Raw genomic sequence first — 23,273 nt, 5'->3', positions numbered from 1 at the left:
TGCATTTAACTTGTCAGTTCCTACAAACACAGTATTATACTGTAATACAGACAGGAGACACAAGAGGGCGCTGTGCTGCCGGCAGACCTACTGAGCTGGAGGGATGAAGGTTGTAGACGCTGCAGGTTATTGAGTCAGTCACTGTAGTTTGGTTCAGTTTTTGTGGATCTGCACACGTCCTACAGATGGATCTGAGCAGCGAGGCCCGCTGTGCAGCTTTATGGGTCGGTGAACTGTCACCTGTCAGAGGCAACCTGGTTAAACATTAACGGGAACAACCGGATACAGGGGAGATCATTTTTTCTGAATCCAGCCTTCCTTCCCTTCAACGGGAACATCGCTGCGCACATAGAAATAATGCATTAGATTGAAAGGTTAGCTCAGTGGTCCACAGTGAGGAGCTGGCTCAGACAGGAAGTGCTTTTTCGGTCAGGTATGATCTTTCTCTCATGTCTGATTATTCTTCTGTGCACACAGGCATGTCTACAGGGTCGTTTGACCCTGACGCTACAACCCACACAGCTCCTGCACAAACTGTCTCCTTCAAAGTTACCTTACTGTAATTTACCTGTTAGGCTGACAGCAGTTCTTTTATATAGTTACATCTGCTGGTTGGGATCTTTTTCTAGCATACACGTGTCGCTAAAATAAGTTATCTTATCTTCACTCTTGACTCAACAACAGTAGCACCAGCACCTGGACACACCACAGAGCAGAGTAAAATTCTTCCATCGCCAAGTTTGAACGTAACTATAACATCACTTCCTGTTTCCACAACTTTCCCCCCCAACTTTATTTTCCACAGGCTCATACAGAGCTACAAAAACAAGGACGTGGACTGTATTGCATCAGCTCAACCCAAACGTGGAGCAGCGTGGAGTTCATAATGACGAATCTGAGAGTTTGAAGAGTCCGTGAAAGCAAAGGTAAGCTTGTGATATTTCTATATGTAACTGCTGCTGAAAAGAAGCAACGCCAGATGCATAAAGTCACAAGTGCGCCTGCTGTCTAACTTTGCCCTGTGCAGGCTTTTACGTGGCGCAGCTACGTCTGCAGCCTGTCCAAGCATTTCGTTATATCCGGTACTGTGTATGTGACAAATAACACTTGTATTGTATTACACACAGTCCTCCACAATTAGTGTGTTTGTGGTGAAAATGCCTCAGCCGGTCACGGTTTGATCTCTCATGTAGAATTTTGCAGAAGTAAAAGATTTTTCATTTTCTCTGGTCTCGTGATGTGGACACAAACTCTTTTCTCCACAAAAATGGGGCTTAAAGTTTGTAACTCGCCTCACGGATGTGGAGCTGATATAGTCTAAATTTGGCAGCAGGTTTTGTGGGAGCAGGAGTTTTTATAGGAACACACTTTGTTTTAAAATGTATTTTATGATGAGGGGAAGCTTGTAATTTCCCACTGGTGGTCCTACAGTGAGATACAGTCACTGTCGTGTTTGTTGGCAAATGCATTTTAACGTGTTTTGTTGTCTAAGTTTGCATAGTAGACCTACACTTAATATGCCACAATAACAAGGATAAAACAGAACTATACAAATGTTGTAGTGTTATCATCTTTATCTGGGAGCAGCTGCAGCTGCAGTGGCACAGCTAACAGACATGCTTTCCAGCTGTTAGGTTCTCTCGGTTCTCCCCAGATAGCAAAGTGACTCTGGACCAGATTTACCCGAGTGTGCACCACAGCCTCTATAACAGATCTGTTACAGAGCCTGTGGTGCATCCACGAGTCTGTCCTGTTCCAAATTTTCAGAAGGAATTCAGGAGAAATATCTGTCATTTGAAAAGATTTAATTTGCTTCAGCAGTTGAAATGACAAGTTTACAGCGCCGGACCCCAGTGTGACACAACAGCCTGCAACAGTTTATATAATGTTACAGTAACATAAGATTATTATGGCGATCTTCTCCCAGAGCCAAACGTGGCAGTCTGCTGCAAATCCTCCCATCTGTTCACGTCCGATCTCTTATCTGCTCTCATTCCTGAAATCAAACAAACAAAGAACACACCCTGCATAGTCTTCATTATCTAATATTATCCTACTGCTGATTGTAAGGTCTAGTTCAGGACACTGTTCAGACTCCCTGACCCAGAGACCATTATCATGTGTATGTGTAAGCCTCTGCAAAACCCTCTGCACTCTACGTCAGCTTCAATATTTCAAATCCAGACAGTAGCACTGTACGAAGCTTTTAACCCTCAAACACGGAGCGCCAGCACATTTATCAGCACATTAACATTGTGCATAAATAAAATAATAAAATAGCTTATTTAATAATTTTATAAACAATTTAATAATTTTCAGACCTAACAAGTTCACTTGCATGGTTGAGTCCATTTGCATGACAGAACAGATCAGGATTATGGATTCAGAATATCCCAGACTTCATAGCGCGGCGGTGGGTGAGGATAATTTTGCCGAAAAAAACGGCGGAAGCGGAGCGGCTGAAGAGTAAGCTTTTAAAAGTAAGTACTGAATATTATGTCACTTATTTATGTGCAAATGTTTAATAATGAAGAACATTAAAACATTACTGTTGGCCACACTTGGGCAAAGTTATGTGACATTAGTGATGTTTGTACTTTCAGCGTTTACTTTGTTTTAAAGCCTTTACTTTATACGCCGTTTGATAGTCGACCTTAATCTTACAGAGAATGTGATGATTTTGTGGATAATTAAAGTCAGTCATATATCCACAAACACAACAAGCTGAAAGTCAGTGATGCTGCTCGGTTTGCAGTCCTGAACATCACGGCACAAGCAGGATTCACTGCACTGTTAATGTTAGCTGTGTTACATTGCTGCCTCTGTTCGGTGGTGTCGAACCAAACGGACTTTAACGTGTGTTTGAACGAGCTGACGGTTCACTCGTTAAGCTGAAAGAAGGATGCTTTAATCACAGCAGTCACACATGTGTCCACTGCACCATCTGGAACTCTTCTTGTTTACACTCGTAATAACACAAACACTAAATCCTCCTGTTTGTAGCAGTGTGTACACCTGAGACTGTCACCTGTCTGTCTGTCTTGCACTCTCTCTCTGTTTCTTTCTCTCTGATTGTGGAATAAAAGTATGAACATGTGTTTATAAGTTACACTTGTGTTTGAATCCTGCAGCTTATCACACATTTGATTTCCATGTGTGACAACTGCAAGTGTCCAGAGTGAGGACAGACTGAGGGACCCACTGCTGCACATCATCTGTGAGGCTTTGCAGCCCTGATGATCCACCAGGACAAACTCAGCAGTGTGTGAGGAAGAGGAGGAGGAAGAGCCAGCAGCAGCTGACAGATGGAGAGAATAGACAGACTGTTCCCTGTTTGTGAAGGACTGCTAGGAAAGTTTAACATAACTGTCTGTGCTGAATCAGTCTTATTAAGTAATGTTCAAATAATGTGATCATCCCAGTGTTTCCAGTGTGAGAGAAAGTACTCAGAGTACTCAGGGCCTTCAGGTTACACACTATGAAAGGCAGCAACAAGTTTAATATTCAGAAACCTAAAGTATGTATCAGCAGCAGAATGGAGCTAAAAATAAATGTTGGTTTCAGTTCTATGAAGCTTTGAGTATTTTGGATCAGTAGCACTGCTGTGTTTGTTGCATCATATTACTGTAACTGTTTATATGCTTTATATATTCTGAGCTAAGTTGATCTATAGTGTTACATCATATTCTATAAGGATGTTATGTGTTTGTAGACTTTCTGCCCAGTTTGATCCATTTAGCAGACGTCAGCCTGTTTAAGGCTCTGATATCTATTCTGTGTGACTTACAGCAGTTATGACATGGTCTGATTTTCTCACCCAATAAAGGAATATTTCATATATCAGTCTACTCTTCATTCTATCAGACACAGTTATCACAGCTCCTACATTTGCTTTTTACACATATATGTAAGCATTGAGCCACATTTAGTAATGCCAACATATTAAAAGAAAAATATTTGTCTCTTATATATAAAACATCTATAGTTACACTGTCAAAGATACTTGAGTGTCTTTGAGTGAAGATTTAAGGTGATAGGAAATATAAATAAATGCAAGTTGAATCTTTACTGAAGCTCAGTATTTGACACAGAGTTCATGTTCACTGCTGTAATAACTAATAATGATCAATATAATAACTATAATATTGGCCATATCATATTTACACTGACTTTAGTCTCATGAACAACATTAGCTAATTGTTATTTACTAGCTAATCTTAAAATAACTGTTCAGCACAGAAATGAAGCCCAACAATCATGTTTTACAGTCCTGTGGTCTCAGCCTCAGATACTTATCAAATCACACAGAGCTCATGTAGAAACAAATGTACAAAACATGTTCTCCTTCATTTCTGTCAAACAAAGCTGTATGAAATGTTTCCAGCTGTTAGTGTCATGGTTGCTAGGCAACCTGGGCAGGCTAGACTGTCCCATTTCACAAGCCTACAAGCCTCGCACTTCCGGCCTCAGCGGCCTGTGAGTGCGTGGCCCTTGAGGACGGTTAAGGCTGCAGTCAATACACCTCTCTGCAGACCCTGTGCACGAGAAAATGCTAACTTCCTGTAGGGTTGTACATTTCCGGTAGCTTTATTTTGCAGTCAATTGCTACTGCGAAGGTAGACTCCAAAACCATGTCCAAAACACGAAAACAGAAAGATTACGTTAAGTTGCAAAGAGCAGAGGGTGGGAACACTCACCACTGCTGTGTCATAAAAAAATCAAATGATCAGTTTTGATGTTTGAAGAGCGTAGATCGATTGTTTGTTTACGTCACTCAACACAAGCAGAACTGTATTACTGCAGCAGAAGACACATCTCTGTATAGTGACAGTTCTTGTGATTTAAACAGGCAAATGTCCAGCATTCAAACTACAGGTGAACAAGAGTCAAAGCCAGATGTTTCCCCGTTATGTCGATATCAGTACACACCTACAGAGCATGTCAAGAAGCTATGAAAAAAGTGCCAGGATATAAAAAAATATGTGAATGATTGCTGGTCAGGGTCAATATATGTTAGTATTCATGAAGGGTATGTTGTGACTAATCTTCACAATTACAGTGGTCCCTCGCTATAACGTGGCCGTGCCGTGCTCTCCTGTACAGTACAGAATCGCTACATCGATCACCAGCAGACTCTGAAGTGCTGCACTGTGTGTTTGTTGCATTTGTTGGGGAGAAAACTTACAATGTTGACGAAACATTTTGCACCTGTGGTAGCACCCAACTGGCTGCTGGCTCTTCCTCCTCCTCTTCCTCACACACTGCTGAGTTTGTCCTGGTGGATCATCAGGGGTGCAAAGCCTCACAGATGATGTGCAGCAGTGGGTCCCTCAGTCTGTCCTCACTCTGGACACTTGCAGTCGTCACACATGGAAATCAAATGTGTGATAAGCTGCAGGATTCAAACACAAGTGTAACTTATAAACACATGTTCATACTTTTATTCCACAATCAGAGAGAAAGAAACAGAGAGAGAGTGCAGGACAGACAGACAGGTGGCAGTCTCAGGTGTACACACTGCTACACAACAGCACCAGAGAAGGAGGATTTAGTGTTTGTGTTATTACGAGTGTAAACAAGAAGAGTTCCAGATGGTGCAGTGGACACATGTGTGACTGCTGTGATTAAAGCATCTTTCTTTCAGCTTAACGAGTGAACCGTCAGCTCGTTCAAACACACGTTAAAGTCCGTTTGGCTCGACACCACCGAACAGAGGCAGCAATATAACATAGCTAACATTAACAGTGCAGTGAATCCTGCTTGTGCCGCGATATTGTGCACATGGATTAACGGATTAACACACGGACACAACATGAGGATAGAAGCTCCTCTTGAGCCTCTCTGTTCTTGCCCGGATGGTTCGGAACCTTCTACCTGATTGCAGAAGTTGGAACAGTTTTTTGCTGGGGTGAAACAGGTGATTTGAGAACGGAGTGATATCTTTCTGGTGTATAAGACAAAACTAGCATTTATGTGTGGGTGTGGTTCTTCGTGCTTGTCTGTGCAGTCGTCTATGAGATTTTATATGGACTGCAATATTGGTTTTTAAATCAAAAACACATTTTGGAGAAATTTCTTTAAGTTCAGAGAAACTTTATTAAAAACGTTAGGTAAATTTCAATTGTCTTGTCAAAGGGTACAAACACTTGAACTTGTGGTCATTTTTATGCATTAATAATAATTTAAATTATGTCTGAAAGTGTGAAGTGTTGAATGTGGATGTAAAAAAATGGAAAATCAATTTAAACAAAAATATTTAAAAAAGCAAACCCTTCTGAATATCACTACATTATAGACTTTTTTTACACCAAGATTGAGAATCTTTTTATCAACACTTGCCCTCGTCCTGCGATATGGTCAATTGTTCTATCTGCATTTTTTGTCCTTCTCAGCTGTCATCCTCTCTATCCAGTTTTGAACTTCCCACAATAACTCAGCTATGTTCCATAATTACTAACTTAAAGTCATCATCATGTAAACTTGATCCACTGCCGACAAATCTTGTTAAACTCTCACTCCCATCTCTTGCCCCACTGATTGCTAATATCGTACACTGCTCTCTTATATCTGGTTCTGTTCCTTCTTCTCTTAAAACTGCAATAATAACTCCCATACTGAAAAAGAATGGTTCAGATCCCTCCAATATAAATAATTTCAGGCCAATTTCAAATCTCCCTTTCCTAGCAAAAATTCTTAAAAAGACAGTGGCTGCACAGGTTCATCATCATCTCACTGGAAATAACTTGTATGAACAGTTTCAGTCCAGCTTCCGTTCATGTACAGAAACAGCCCAAGTAAAAATCACCAATGATCTTCTGCTTGCAACTGATTCTGGACTTATATCCATCCTCATTCTCCTTGACCTTACAGCTTTTGACACTATCTCCCACTGCATCCTCCTTCACAGATTAGCATCTATTGGCATGGTACAGCACTCGCCTGGTTTACCTCTTATCTCTCTGGCTGCTCACAGTTTGTTCAGTTACTCCCTCACAGATCAGTATCTACTCCAGTTAATTCCGGTGTACCCCAAGGCTCTGTCCTGGGTCCTTTACTTTTTATCATCTATCTCCTACCCCTAGGTAATATTTTTAGGAAGCATAACATCCAGTTTCACTGCTACGCAGATGACACCCAGCTCTACATATCCTCCAAACCCACAGCTACTCTCCCACCCACATCCATTTCTGACTGTTTAAGTGAAATCAAGGTCTGGTTTACTCACAACTTTCTTAAACTTAATGGCAATAAAACAGAATTCATTTTAATAGGCACCAGATCAAAACTGACTACAGTTCCAACCAGTCTTTTGTTATCCATTGATAACTCTGTTGTCACACCCTCCCCTCGGGTTAAGTCTTGGTGTCATCCTCGATAGCACTCTGTCCTTCACAGCACATATAAATAATATCACTCGGTCTTCCTACTTTCATCTCCGCAATATTAACCGTCTTCGTCCCTCACTCACTCCACACAGTACCGCCATACTTGTCAATGCTCTTGTCACATCTCGTCTGGATTACTTTAATTCTCTTCTCTATGGTTTACCTCATAAATCCCTCCATAAATTGCAATTAGTTCAAAATACAGCTGCTCGTAGTATTTCCAGAACTAGATCCACTGAACATATAATGGACTCAGAGCCTTTAGTTGTTCTGCCCCGAGACTTTGGATGCACTTCCACTTGCTCTACGGACAACACACTGTCTCACCACTTTTAAATCATGTCTCAAAACTCATCTGTTTAGAATTGCATACACCTGATCTGTCTTAGGCCATTTTTACCTTGCTCAGTTTTTTTATTTACTTTTATGACTGTTTATGTCTAAATTTTATCTACCATGTTTTCTATATATACATTTTTCTTATGTTTTTTATGGCATGTTTACGTGTTACTGTAAGGTGACCTTGAGGGTCTGAAAGACGCTTATAACTAAAATGTATTATTATTATTATTACTCCATTATAATACTACAGGAAAAAGGACTTTTTTTTTTTTCTTGCTTTCAGGTTTTCATATTCCCTTCAGGAGGATCCCACCAATAAAGTGACAGGAGCAGAAAGAAGTGTGGAGAAAACAGAGCTGCAAACATGGAGCAGGATAAAGTCGTGGAGAGTGTTAAACAAAAGCTTAAAGAGCATCTCCAGGAAAAGTTTACCTGGATAAATGAGGGCACATCGGATAATCGGTCTCGATTTAACAGCGTCTACACAAAACTCTACGTCACTCAGCAGGCTCAGGATTCTGATTCCATATCACATGAGATTCTAGATCACTTTAATGTCCCACATCAGCAGTCATCAATTTCACAGTTCTTTTATCAACAGATCGATTTCTTAAATATCTTTAAACCGGGAAGAATTCATGTTCAGCAACAACCAGCAAAAGAAAAGACAGTCCAAAGAGTGATGACGAAAGGCATCGCTGGCATTGGAAAGACATTTGCTGTCCAAAACTTTGCTCTAAGCTGGGCAGAAGGAAAATATAACCAGCACATTGATTTCATCTTTGTGCTCCCCCTTAGAGAGATGAACATGCTCAGAGATGCCGACTACAGTCTGCTGCAGCTTCTCCTTCACTTCTACCCTGAAATAAAACCCCTAGAAGCTACACAGCTGCTTGTTCACAAGCAAGTGCTGTTCATCTTTGATGGTTTGGATGAAAGCAGATTTCCACTGGACTTCGATGGAGCTGTGAGAATAAGTGAAATAGATCAAAGATCAACAGTCGATGTGCTGCTGACCAACCTCATCCAAGGCAACCTGCTGCCTCGCGCTCTGCTCTGGGTAACATCCAGACCTGCAGCTGCCAGTCAGATACCTTCTAAATACATTGACCAGATGACAGAAGTCCAAGGTTTCACTGAGCAACAAAAAGAGTCATACTTTAGGAAGAGATTCAGCACTGCTAATCAGGCAGAAGAAATCCTGTCTCGTCTTAGAGGAATGATCAGCTTCTATTTCATGGGCCATATCCCAGTGTTTTGCTGGATCATCGCTGAGGTGTTTAGGAAAGGATGGAGTGATGAGAGGAGCCGCGGCATCACAACGATGACAGAGCTGTACATTTATTACTTACTAATTCAAACACAAAGAACGAGACAGAAATATGCAGGGAAAAGCTCCAAGAAGAGGTCCAAACAGAAGAAGTCTCAAGCCCAGAACTCTGCCATGCTTTTAAACCTGTCCAAGTTGGCATTTGAACAGCTGCAGAAAGGAAACATCATATTCTATGAAGAGGACCTCACAGAAAGTGGCATCGATGTTGATGAAGCATCAGTGTTTTGTGGATTTTGCTCAGAGATTCTTAAGGAAGAACGAGGCCTGTACAAGAAGAAGATGTTCAGCTTTGTGCATTTAAGCTTTCAGGAGTTTCTTGCAGCTCTCTACATGCACCACTGCATCTTGACGGACAACTTCAGTACTTTGAAGTCTTTCCTGGGTGTCGACCCGACAGATCTGAGCTTTCTGGATTTGCAGAAAAAGGTTGTGGATAAAGCCTTGCAAAGTGAGAAAGGTCAGTTAGATCTGTTTCTGTGTTTCTTCCTTGGATTTTCTCTGGAGTCCAATCAAACAGTGCTGCAGGGTTTACTGCCACAGGTAACGAGCAGCTCGGACACCACCGAAGAGATGAAGGGATACCTGAAGAATTTCCATGTCAAAGACATCCCACGAGAGAAGTACATGAACCTTTTCCTCTGCAAGTTTGAGCTGAAGGAAGAGAGATTTCAGGATGACATCAGAATGTATCTGGATTCAGGAGCGAGACTCTCGACCATCGACTGTGCAGTACTGTCGACCATGATGCAGATATCAGGGGAAGTGCTCGAGGAACTTGATCTGACAAAGTCTTATACACCATTTATTGGGACTGAGAAACTTATCCAGCAAATGAAGAACTGCAAGAAGGCTGTGTAAGTAGTTTGAGATTGAAACAAGAGTTTCAATTAAGTAATTTGCTGAGGCTGTTTTTGAGGCTTTACTAACATTGCTTAGGATATGGATGGTAAATAGTAAATGGCCTGTATTTATATAGCGCTTTATTAGTCCCTAAGGACCCCAAAGCGCTTTACATATCCAGTCATGCACACATTCACACACACATTCACACACTGGTGATGGCAGCTACATTGTAGCCACAGCCACCCTGGGGCGCACTGACAGAGGCGAGGCTGCCGATCACTCACGCCACCGGGCCCTCTGACCACCACCAGTAGGCAACGGGTGAAGTGTCTTGCCCAAGGACACAACGACCGAGACTGTCGGAGCCGGGGCTCGAACCGGCAACCTTCTGATTACAAGGCAAACTGCCAACTCTTGCGCCATGATCGCCCCTTAGATGGAGGATAGATGGTGAATACTTGTAAAGGTAAGGAATAAAAACATAATCTCATTTAAAGTCTGCCATTTTAATATAGTGGAAATGACATATACAGTGCATATCGAAATTATTCACTGCACCTAATTTGTTCCAGATTTTCAATCCTGGAGCCAGTCTCCTGGAGTGAGGCTGGACTCTGTCTCAGTCTGGAGTTTGCCCTGGTGAGAGGTGGTGAGCTGGGGTGGGTATCTTGGTATCCCCTTGGCTTGCTGCGTGTATGTTGGGGTTTCTCCCAGTGGACGAGAGGGCTTGTTCCCTGCACCTCCAGGTCAGTGAATGGGTCCTGACCGTCGTCTGCGCTTATGCGCCGAGTGGCGATTCAGAGTACCCAGCCTTCTTGGAGTCCCCTGAGTGGGGTACTCCACCTGGGGACTCTGTTGTCTTACTTGGAGACTTCAATGCTCACGTAGGCAATGACAGCGAGACCTGGAGGGGCTTGATTGGGAAGAACAGCCTCCCAGATCTGAACCTGAGTAAGCTTTGTTATTGGACTTCTGTGCAAACCACAGTTTGGCCATAACGAAAACCACGTTCGAACATAAGAGTGTCCATAAGTGCATGTGGCATCAGGACGCTCTAGAGTGTGGTGTACCGAAGAGATTCTGTCAAACTCAGTGGCAGGGCCCCTTGAGTTGATGAGGTTCACCCTCAGTTCCTGAAGCCTCTGGAGGTTGGTAAACTGTCTTTGTTGACATGCATCTACAATGTTGCGTGGAAATCAGGGGTGGTACCTCTGGTGTGGCAGACCAGAGTGCTGGTTCCGATCTTTAAGAAAGGGGACCAGAGGGTGTGTTCCAACTATAGGTGGATCACACTCCTCAGCCTCCCCAAGAAAGTCTATGCCAGGGTGCTGGAAAGGAGAGTACAGGAGAGTTCCCCGTATAAGCTGGAGGAGGTGGTTGGTTAGAGGGTGGTCTCGGTTTTGTGTTTAGGCTGCTGCACCCACACCCCGGCCCTGGACAAGCAGAAGAAGATGGGTGGATGGATGGATTTTTATCACATTACAGCCTTATTCCAAAAGGGTCTAAATTTATTTTACATCTCAAAATGGTACACATAATATCCCATAATGGCATAAAAGTGAGCAAAGATTGCTTGAGGTTCTGCAAGTTTATTAAAAATCCAAATTAAAAGTATAAGATGTACATAAGTATTCACAGCTTTTGGCAACTTCTTGAGTATGGTGCTACAGGCTTGGCAAACCTATTTTGGGGCAGTTTCTCCAATTCTTCTTTGCAGAACATTTTAAGCTCCATCAGGGAACATCGCTCCATAGCCATTTTCAGATCTTTTGAGAAATGTTCAATCGGGTTCAAGTGTGAAGAAAGCACAAAGCAAAGATTAAAGCCAGCATAAAGAGACTTTACAGTGGTCACCATGGGTTTTCCTTCGGTCTCTACTGTAAACGCCTTGGTGGTGTACTGCAGAAATGGTTGTCCTTCTGGTAGTTTCTTCTCTCTCCATAGAGCAATGCCGGAGCTCTGTTAGAGTGACCATCGGGTTCTTGGTCACCTCCCTGATTAAGACCCTTCTACTCCAATCGCTCAGATTGGCTGGGCAGCCAACCTAGTGGTTTCAGATGTTTTCCATTCACAGATGTCCCCATAAGCAGATGTCACGTGCTTATGGGGTCATTCAATGGTGCAGACATTTTTCTTTACCCTTCCCTAAATCTTGGGCTTGATAAACTCCTGTCTCAGAAGTCTGCAGACAATTTCTTGAGCTTCATGGTTTAGTGTGTGCTCTGACATGCACTGTCAACTATGGGACCATATAAATAAGTCCTGATGAGATACTTGCGTCCTTTAAACTAAAACAGTGGTACTGGTTGCTACATACATGTTATGAACTAACATACCATTATTATAACAACCGCAGTGTCCTCTGCTGTTTAGTTTCTCATTACCCACAAAAATACCAAAACTCACTATGATGTGCTGTTTCCACTTTTCTTCTGATTCTACAGACTCAAGAGTGAGCATATAAGCAGTGATCGATTAAGTGTGGTACTCTCCATTCTTGAGTCAGCAGACTCTTTCTTAAAAGAGTTACATCTGGTGTGCTTTTCTAACTTCAGTGATGATATTCCTTATGATCTTTTGGCTGTAGTGGAAAGTCCGGACTGTAAGCTGGAGACACTGAGGTTAGTTTAAAAAACTGTTTCTGCAAGTTATACTTCTTTTAGTTAAATAATTTAAATAAATTTAACTGTCCTAGCTATAGTTTTTCCAGCTACTGAATTACTGGCATATATTAGCATTTAAGGTTTATAACTAATATATGTTTTGCACAGGTTATCTGGGTTTTCGCTAGACTTTAGGAATTGTCACATTCTGACCTCAATCCTTCAATCTAAACAATCACCTCTGAAGGTCCTGGACTTGACTAACTGCCTGTACCGTCAACCAAAGGATTACAGTGGATATGATACAAGAGGGTTGAAGATGAATGAAAACTATGAAGATTTCACTGATGAATTAACTCTGTTGACTATGATTCCTTCTGCTTTGATCGGTCCAGTCTGCAAACTGGAGCAGTTCAGGTAAAGGCAATTAGTGATGGGACCATCTGCACATTTTGCTCTCTTGCATATATGATGTTCAGATGATTTTGTTCTCTCTGCAGCATGCCTGGTTGTTACCTGAAAAATAAGTGCTGTCAGGTGTTTGCTTCAGTTCTCAGCTCCGACTCCCAGATGAGGCAGCTTGACCTCAGTTGCAATGACTTACAGGATTCAGGTGTGCAACTGCTCTCTGCTGGACTTGGGAGTTCAAGATGTAGGCTGGAAACACTGAGGTACTGATACACCCTCTGGTCTCATAATGTAGTTCACATAGTCACAGTTAAAAGAAAGCATACCCTGTTTCAATTCTACGGAGCCCCGCAGGGGACATGGGAGAAAAAAAAATTAAGACGGACTTTTGCGAGATCTCGCAAAACTTTTGCGACATTCTTCAGCCTTCGACCTCCCGTTAGCTTCGAGCTAACGGGAGGTCGAGACCTACTACAGCCGCGAGGAACACCGCTTTCCCGGCACATTGTGCCTCGACCTCCCGGTCGGCTTCGAGCCGGCGTCCGAAGAATGCGGCTAAAACTTTTGCGAGATCCCGAGTTTTGTTTTGCGAGATCTCGCAAAAGTTTTATATGAAAAATAAATTAAAAAAAATAAAATAAAAATCATCAGGTTCCTACCAGGTTTTATGTCCTGTAAATAGAAGCTCAGATGAACAACACATAACAGGTTACACTGTGTCATTTTTTATTTAATGAGCACTGAGCCAAAATGCAGAAACAGTAGGTGAAACGCAGAGTAAACTCTTTGATTCAATAGCTTGGAGAGCCTCTTTCAGCATTAATAACTTCAAGTATTTTTCTGTGGCTTTTATCAGCCTCTCACATCACTGTGAGGAGATTGTCACCCACTACTTTGTTACAATATTGCTCCAGGTCATTGGGGTTTGCTGCAACTTGTTCATGCATTGCTCTCTGAAGGTCATGCCACAGCATTAAAACCACCAATTAAATCAGCATTTAGTTCGCATTTAGATCCTGAATGTTTTCCAGTTTTGAATAATCTTTTTCACTTTCTTAATTTTCCCTTTAACACTTCCCAGACTGATGAGCAGCAAAAAATTCTTCTCTAAGATCATTGCTGATGTCTTTCCTTCTTGGCATTGCATGAACACACACCTGGATGTTCCAGACCAGCAAACTGACCAAACCTCTGCTCTTATAGAGATGTTTACACTTAGTGATGATCAGTTAATTAAGTTGATTAGCAGCACCTGGCTGACCCTCTTAATTCCTTAAAGCAGTAAGGCTGTGCTTTTCACACAGTTCGTCTGTATTTTGGTGTTGTTACTGTTAAATAATAGCTCTGTATGATAAGTTGCATTTTTACCAAATTGTAAGAATCAGATAATTTTTTTTATTATATATCGATGTTTAAACCATAGATATGAAAGAGGGTGTACTTTATTTTTATCATTACTGTATTTTGCATGTGCAAACCAAGTTAAAAGTTGCTTTAGCTTCAGTAATGCTTTCTCTCCAGGCTGTCATGTTGTGGGATCACAGAGGACGGTTGTGTCTCTCTGGCCTCAGCTCTGAAGTCCAACCCCTCCCACCTGAGAGAGCTGGACCTGAGCTACAACCATCCTGGTGTGTCAGGAGTGAAACTGCTGTTGGAGCAACTGGAAGACCCAGAATGTAGACTGGAAACGCTCAAGTCGGTACACTGTGTAGATTCCACACTAACTGATTTTATACCTTTTCTACACAGGATTTTAATCTTGACCATCAAAAACAAAATAATGAACTACAGAGCTAGAACTGCTTAAACCTTCTCAACATGAACTAAATAGCAACTCTATGTATTAAATTGTTGTAACCGGTACTTTTGAAACGGTGCAGGTGCTTAAACGGTGCTCAAACCGGTGCTTAAAGAATAGAGAACACAAACTTTGTCCAAAAACCTCTCATGTTTAACTGTTTTCCACTTTTTCTTTGGTCATTTTAGCCTTTTGGCTTGTAAATTTAAATTGGGCCTAGCTTACAATATAAAGCGTTGTGATTTGGCGTTGCGTTAATAAAACTGAATGGAATTAAATTGGCAGTGTCTGAATTGGTTTTGTAGTGTAAATGTAAAGACACTCTCGGCTTTCTTGGTTGTCTGTAATGATGCCATTGCCTTTAACAGGACCCACTTCTACAGAGTCAAGATGACTTTTTGTCAAAAATGCCTACGATGTTGCTCTAACACCACTCAAATGTCGACCTTCTTAAAATCCAACAAAAGTGGTATCAAACCTTTGTTTAAAGATATTAATGAAAATGTAAAAGTCAAGAGGTCAACCAGTCCCCCCACATTACCAAAATCAAACAAAGTTGATGTCAAACGTTTGTGCTGCAAACATTTTAAAGATATGAATAAATGTTTCTAGAGGTCATCCGAGGTCACCCTGCCCTTTTCTGTACTGTGAAAAATTTGTGAAACATAAAATAGTATTAGATATTTTTAAACTAGGTTATAATATAGCAGTTAGAACAAACTGTGCATGCTGTCGGAGAAAAAACTTTGTTTGCTGGTAACAAAATACAAACTATCAGAAGAATGTGGGCGTGTTTCCTGTTAGAAAAGGTAAATACTTGGAACTGTCTGAGCATCTCAAGTCTAATTCAATAATAGCCATTTCCATCATCTAATTCACAAAATAAAAAAGGACTTTCTTTCATGAATTGTTGCCATCATTCCTTTGTGCAGAGCACAGTGTGAGGACATGCGCTGGTTTTCAGACGCTATGGTTACATCCTTTCTCAGGTCATCATATGCACGGGGTCCTTTTACAGAATGCCATATAATGCCCAAGTGTTTCTGGTGTTGGGCCCTCCTGAAATGCAATGACTGCTTTCAGCATGAATTTCTCTCTTTGGACTAGCATAATGAATGGGAATTCACTAAGTGAAAACTGTTTTGGATTGGGAAAACTGTACTCCAGAGTTTCTGTAGAGCATTTCCCAAGGTCTGTGTTACTCCAGACAAGTTCTCTGAAGGAGTCCCTGTGCAGAGTAGCTTTCCTGATGAATCTATTTCAAATGCTGTTGGACATGGATCAGGACTTTGGATTGGTCTTAGGCATGACCATTGATCAACAACACCGCTGCCTAAGAGAAAACCTGTAGTGATCCCGTATGTGTATGAGAATTTGCATAATTATGATGAAGGAACTGAGCTCCCAGCCCATTGTTCCTTCAGTGGGCTGGTTTCATTATGCAAATGTACTGTTTATGCGATTGAAACCTGCAGTCAGCTGAGACTGAAGAAGTCACCTGATGATGACGAAACGTTTCTCCCACTGAAACGTCCAGATGAACAGAATCAACCTTTGGAGATCTGAACATCTTACCATTGCCACTGGCCGTCACAGTGGGCATCCAGTGAAAAGGAGCATGTTGGATTTACTTAATTCAATAGTGGACTTTGCTTGCACACAATTGTTTTGGCAGAAATGTAAATCAACACAACTTATTCATATTCAATAAACTTTTGCATTTCGTGTTGATGAAGCACGATTGAAACATGTTTAGATGAAGCAAGTTGAGCTCTTGGAATAATTTAATCATTCACAATCTTGTCATTTTGTGGTACACCACATGCAGCCTCCATGAATAAGGAGCAACAACCATTTAATTTCACAAACTGCCTCCTGTCACTTAAATAACTCGGGACCCATATTTAAAACTACCCCTCTGACAACATAACATCCCTGTTTTCTTATTAATATATCACAAACGTTTGACACCACTTTTGTTGGATTTGAAGGGGGGGGGCAACTTCACTCACATAACTGCAGCCTATTTAAGGTCCCAAACTACTTTCTACAGCTATCAAGGTCAGCTAGTTAATTTAAACTGATGGGGCTAAGTCTCTGGTTAACTCAGCACATCATTGGTAAATTACTTTATCAGTTAATGTTGCAAAATTAACTAAAGCCAGATTCACTGTTTTGAGCGATGAGTACATTTTGATTTGACACTATATAAATACATTTGAATTGAAGTGAATCTTTCTCCACACAGACCAAAGCCACAGGGTGGAGCATGTCTCTGAGTGCTGCTTCACCTTTGTTGTTTCATATCAGGTGCTCGTTACTTGTCCTTTGACCATTTTTTTTACGCATCATCTCTGATAAGGTTGTTTTCTCTCCATCTGTGAACTAATTTTATCAACTCAAGGCAATAATTTCCTGTCACGGTGCCTTGACAAAACATGTTTATCATATTAGATTATTTCATGTTTATTTACTAATAATAACAGCCTGACCTCTTCTGCCTCAGTGTGGACCACAATGAAGAGCACTGGGTCGACCCACAGCTTCTGAACAAGTGTAAGTGTCACTGAGTTTCTCTGTAACATCGACTGAGCTGAAGCTTAACTCACTGCATCTCTTTCACAGATGCCTGTGATCTCACATTCGACCCCAACACTGTGAATGAAAACCTCGTCCTGTCTGAATGTGACAGGAAAGTAAGCAGCACTGAGGAAAAGCAGTCGTATCCTGATCATCCAGAGAGATTTGACCAAGTGAATCAGGTGCTGTGTCGAGAGGCTCTGACTGGGCGCTGCTACTGGGAGGTGGACTGGGAAGCGTTTGTGAATATTGGTGTTGCATATAAGAGCCTGCCGAGGAAGGGACGCTGGGACACAGAAATTGACCGTACTGACAAGAGCTGGTGTTTCACCATCACCTGTTCAAACGGTTACTCCTTCCGACACGGGTTGAGGGAAACTTTTATACCGGTCCCACACATCGACGTCCAAGCATTCCTGGCCAGACGCAGGAGACTGGGACTGTTTCTGGACTGGCCAGCTGGCACTCTGTCCTTTTATTCACTTTCTGGTGACAAAAAAACTCTCATTCATACCTTCCACACCACGTTCACCGAGCCTCTCTACCCAGCATTCAGTGTTCATAGTGGAACTTTGACCCTGTGCAGGGTGGTGAAGCTGCAAATGGAAACTGTGAGTATTTCTGGTTCTTCAGTAGCACCAACATCACAAGTTTGTGTAACTACAAAAAATATTTAATTTGCCCTCTCTGGACTTTTAGGCTCGATCAAGCTTCACACCTGAGATGAGAAAAGAAAGAGCAGGCGTTTCATACAGGTACGACACGCAAGCCTCGATGTGCCCACTGTGAGATTATGTCCTCTGCAAACACAGACGTGCTCAGAGTGCTTTACATATGCAAAGAAGAATGTGGGGAAAATTAAAAATGCTTTTAACAAATGTTTGATTGGTTGAGTCTGAATGTCAGATTGTGTCTGACAGTAGATGGTGGTCACCAATTGATGGAGTATTGGGAGCCAATTAATATACTGCTGTTTACAAGGTCGAATGTCAGTTTGAGTCTTTGTTTTATGTGTTATATTTTTGCAACTTCCCAACACACACATTTGTTAACTTTAACATGGCCTTGGTTAGTTATACCTTAACTGGTTAAAATACCAAAGTCATGGTCAATAGAGGCAGTGGCTGACCATCAACTCCTACACACGAGTAAGTAAAGTTTTAATTAAAAGAGACGGATGTGATCATCTAACTGTCATCTGATGGAAACGTTGAAGAAGGCCATAGATGCTTCTTCCTCTTTTAGGATTCTCTCACTAGTATAATAACATAAAGCCTTGGGTTTTACTTTGCAGTATGAATTCTATTGTGATGACAGTCTTGCACCATATAAATTAAATTAGACTGAATTTAACAGCTACATAAATGAGCTCCATGTTGAACCGTTCTATGTCGTTCAGGTTCCTGTTTCCCGGTCCAGGGTTGTTCCAGTGTTCTTTGACTGGTCTGGTCTTTGATGTGACTCGTGAGAGTGAGGTCACCTACAAGACTCTGATCTGGGATCCTCTGGTCCTCCAACCAGCGCACAAAGTGGCCGGAGGCCCGCTGTTCGGCATCGAGTGTCCTCAGGACTCTATACGTCAGCTGCACCTCCCACACTGTGAGCCTGAGCCGGGTAAGGACGCCACTGAAACACCTGAAGGAGAATTAAACCTGCAGAAAATGCTCTGATTTGCTTTCCATGGAAAGTTTCTGGAGGCTGTTGCAGTGAACGAAGCTGTGTGTTTTCCCAGCACTGGTCTCTGACAGCATCTCTGTGGTCCACATCACGGATGATGGCATGAGCATCATACAGCCTCTGGAGATCACTGAGACTCACGTGGTCGTGGACGTCCCTCACCTCTCCGCCTTTGGCCTCGTCTGGGATCTCGTTGAGCGCTTTTTCAATTACATGACGAAACCCATTCGTGGCCAAGTACTGCTCTTCCTGAGAAACAGGCCACGCCCCATCCTCAGTGTGATGCTGCTCCCAGGAAACGTCCCTCTGCACGACGTATGACTTTATCATGAAATCATTAAATGGCTTCTGCATGAATAAATCCTCTGATTGTATCTGTTTGCTTTGAAGCTCTGAAACTACTCATGCACTAAGAAAATGTTGTGATGTCTCTGAAGGTGAAAGTGCAGCACGCTGCTTCAGAGTACATCGAAGCGCCGTCCTTCTGTTATTTCCACAAAGGTCAAAAGTACAGTCTGAGCAGCGCCCCGCACCACTTTAAAATACAGCCTGCAGTGAGTATCAGTCGCTGAGTGTCAGCAGACACTTTGTCCACAAAGCTGTTTTAAATTGTGCGTTTCCATTTCGCTTCAGCGTGCAGAGTTTTTTGAAAATTACGGACCAAATTACCACCCGACCTTTGAGATCATCCTGACAACGAACGCAGAGGAAGTGATGCTGATGGTGCAAGATCCCGAGGAGACACGAGTGTGGGAGCACGACCTTCGTCTGCCCGGTGAGCCTTAACTCAGCACAAACTGAAACCTGACAGAGATCCAACCTGCACATAAAAGAGAAACGAACTTAATTCTCTCAAATCTCCGTCCTCGTTTCACTGTTAAATAAATGTAAAATAATAATAAGTTTATTAAGTTTACACCGCTGTGCGTCTGCCTGATTCAGTCTGCGCTCTGAATTTCATCCACAGTCAGTTTAGTTCAAAGCACATCTAACAGCAGCACACATTAACCAAAGTGCTGCACAGCTAAATGCAATAAAAGCCTCGAGGCTGAACAAATGACTTTGATGATGACGAAAAAAGTCTTCGTCCAGATGAACAGAATCAACTTCCTGGGATTTTTTTAAAAAAGATTACTTGGAGGTGAAACACCCCATCTCATTAATACTATAAACCAGTGTGTCACACAAAGCCAGGATTATCCCACAGGAAGGAAACAGCCTGGTACATACACACAACATTCAGGTGCAGCCAAAGGAAATCCTGCTTCTACTAAAGGCACGTAACAATGCCTTCAGATCAGGTGACGCTCAGGCCTGCAGTACGTCCAGGGCAGACCTGAAGAGGGGCACCAAGAAGGCCGAGCACAGCTACAAGCTGGAGGAACACTTTGTCAACTAGGACCCACGATGCCTGTGGCTGGGCATTCACACCATGAATGTTTCCTCCTTCAATGAGCTTCTACGCTCATTTTGACAAGGACGACAAGGAAAAGTCTGCCAGAACCCTGCCCTCTGATGACATCTCTAGCACGTTGCTTGCCCAGGCAGTAGTACCAGCGTGCTTCAAGACCACCTTCATCGTGCCAGTGCTGAAACGCTCATCACCAGCATGCCTGAACGACTTCAGGTGGGAGAGGACAGACACCCATGTCCCCATCTACATAAATGGCACAGCTGTTGAACGAGTCTCCGGCTTCAAGTTCTTGGGGACCCACATCTCTGAGAATCTGACCTGGTCAACTGACACCTCCAGCCTGGTCAAGAAGGCCCATCAGTGCCTCTTTTTCTTGAGGACACTGACGAAGAACCACCTGTCTTATGACATACTGGGTAACTTTTACTGGTGTGCGATGGAGAGCATCCTGACCAACTGTGTCCCAGTCTGGGAACTGTTACCGAACGCTAGGCACTGCAGTGAAAACCGCCCAACGCATCACAGGGACTCCACTTCCTGCCGTTGAGGATGTCCACAAGAAGACATGTCTACGCATCAATTCTCAGGGACTCCTCTCCTCCTGCCAATAAACTCTTCCAGCTCCTCCCCTCCAGAAGGCGCTACAGGAGCCTTCAGACTAAAACCAGCAGGTTTAGGAACAGCTCCTCCCCACAGCTGTCACCGAACTGAACTCACCCCCCCGCTGAACATTTCCATCCACACTCACCTAACTCCTACACTCCTCCTCCCCCCATCCCTCCCAGTGACCATGATCATGACTGTCATTCATTCTCAACGTTCACCACATGCTCACATTGGTTACTGCTGTAGTTTAGGACACTGACATAGTCTCTGTTATAGTGCGTCCACTGTTCAGAGAGCTACGCTTCCTCGGCTGTAGATATATTCATAACGCTGTTTACCACACATCATGCATCTGTATCGATGTAGCACATCTGTACATTTGGTCTGTATAGCAATATAAACATCTGTATATTTACTTACTATTTGTACATAATCTGTGCATAACTGTTCCCACCTTTTATCCAACGCTAATCTGTATGTAATCTGCTCCTATTGCACTTCTGATTAGATGCAAACTGTATTTCTTACCCTGTATTCAAACACGTGTAATGACAATAAAGTTGAATCCTAATCCTACAAAGTCTCATTAGATCACCAGATAAATGTGCTGCTGTAAACAATCCCTGAAGAAAAGTGTCTCCTCTGTAAAAACTGTATTTTTAAAGGACAGAAATCACTCGACCGTTGTGTCCATTAAAGAAAACCAGCTTTGGGACGTTTGCTGTCCTGCTCAGAATCACTGATCTGATTTGTAGAAATGTTGCACTGAAATGTGCTCACTGTGTTTCTGACTCTAAACGTATTTTTTCAGCTTCATCCTCGGCTGACTCTCCAGGTGGAAGTCCTCTTCAGATGGGGAACAGCGCCTCAGCAGAGAAGCTGCGACTCGCTCGCACAAACTTCGTCGATAAAGTGTCGAATCCGGTTCTGAACAAGCTGCTGGACGAGCTGCAGCACGAAACCGTGCTAACTGATGCTGAGGGCGAAGCGGCCAGAGCCAAACCGAGAGACGAGAAAGCTCGAGACCTGATCGACATGGTGCGAAAGAAAGGAGCTGAAGCAAGTTCAAAAATGATCGCCGTCTTTTATGCCAACGATCCGTATCTGTGCAAAGAGCTCGGCTTACTGTGAAGCACAAATCTGTGACACGAACAAAGAGACTCGTTGAGCTAAAATTTCCTTTCTTTCTTCTTAAAGTCACGATTATGTTTCCACTGATCACACTTCTTAGAAAGCAGATGAGCTTAGACGTGAGGGGAGACGTCCAGTAAATATCCATAAAAGAAAAATTTACAGTTTTTTCTGCAAAGAATGTCTGAAATGTATTTTAGAAATGTTAGTGTTTGTCAGACAGGAGGACAGAGAAAGTAGAAAGAGTGAGACACAGCTGCACTGGTGAATGATGCGAGCTGGACTCAGATCAGTGAAGCCAGCAGAGCCTGTGGTCGTGAACCATGTTTATGTGGAAATACAACACAAAGGTTAATAAAATGCAGCGAATGCCTGCAGTGTTGAGTGTAACGTGTTATTACTTGTGTTATAAAGGTTCAGTTCTTTGTGCAGCAGCTGGATGAAAAGAAAAAACCATCAGCTGAGTTTTTGGGACTTTCGGTCTGAATGAACAGGACGATGCAGGAAGTGTGTTTTTCATCGTGTTTATCATTGAAGTATTAAGACTCGTAACACTATATATGCAAATGTTTCTGTACCTGTGAGCTGTGCTCTGTAAACTGACGCAATACCAGGATCCAGACCTTTCATATGAACACTTAAACACACGAGTTCCAATAAAAATGCTTTGTGTTTGTTTGCTTTCTGTGGTTTAAGCGTTTATTTCCTGCACGTTGATGCTTGCTCATAGGGGGTCATATAACTGTTGGGTTTTTCTCTGTATCTATGAAGCGCCTTGAGGCGACTTATGTTGTGATTTGGCGCTATATAAATAAAATTGAATTGAATTGATGTTCGACGCCGGGATGTTCTGTTCTCGATGTCATGGCAAAAACTTCAGCTTTATGAAGCAGAAGAAGCCACATGTTTATCACCCGCTGCAGCTTGTGTCTGTTTTTTAAAGGCTTGTTTTTTACTTATTGCTAAGCTTCAGGACAGGTGAGTTTCCTTCCCTCACCTCCTCTCCCCTCATCTTAGACCCTCCCTCTTAAGATGCAAACAGAGGAGGCGAGGAAGAGACAGGAGGAGAGAGGAGTCAAGGCAGCAGGTAGGAGACAGAGGAGTCGTTGCTCTGAAACCATCGTTCTAATGAACAAACACTTAAAACATGATA

The 23,273-nt window shown here is 42.5% G+C and overlaps 1 protein-coding gene across 2 annotated transcripts; it reads left to right on the top strand.

The window, feature by feature from the left end:
- Window positions 1-47: 47 nt before the first annotated feature.
- On the top strand, window positions 48-22,805 carry LOC113023541 (NACHT, LRR and PYD domains-containing protein 12-like). 2 transcript variants are annotated; one of them, XM_026169621.1, is made up of 16 exons: window positions 48-433; window positions 806-926; window positions 8,011-9,914; window positions 12,348-12,524; window positions 12,675-12,923; window positions 13,007-13,177; window positions 14,436-14,613; window positions 16,961-17,022; window positions 17,219-17,268; window positions 17,338-17,903; window positions 17,992-18,047; window positions 18,692-18,906; window positions 19,025-19,284; window positions 19,407-19,523; window positions 19,603-19,744; window positions 21,801-22,805. In XM_026169621.1, exons 3-16 carry the CDS (start codon window positions 8,092-8,094, stop codon window positions 22,118-22,120), a joined length of 4,386 nt encoding a protein of 1,461 aa, XP_026025406.1. In that variant the 5' UTR covers window positions 48-433; window positions 806-926; window positions 8,011-8,091; the 3' UTR covers window positions 22,121-22,805. The 2 variants fall into 2 exon arrangements, with proteins under 2 accessions (XP_026025406.1, XP_026025407.1); XM_026169622.1 differs by lacking the exon at window positions 16,961-17,022 and having other exon boundaries at window positions 49-433; window positions 14,436-14,609.
- Window positions 22,806-23,273: the final 468 nt, after the last annotated feature.

Source organism: Astatotilapia calliptera, chromosome 6 (assembly GCF_900246225.1).
Source record: "Astatotilapia calliptera chromosome 6, fAstCal1.2, whole genome shotgun sequence".
NCBI classification, from domain to species: domain Eukaryota; kingdom Metazoa; phylum Chordata; class Actinopteri; order Cichliformes; family Cichlidae; genus Astatotilapia; species Astatotilapia calliptera.
Note: the sequence above shows the minus strand (reverse complement) of the source record. Positions and strands in the feature narration are given on the sequence as shown.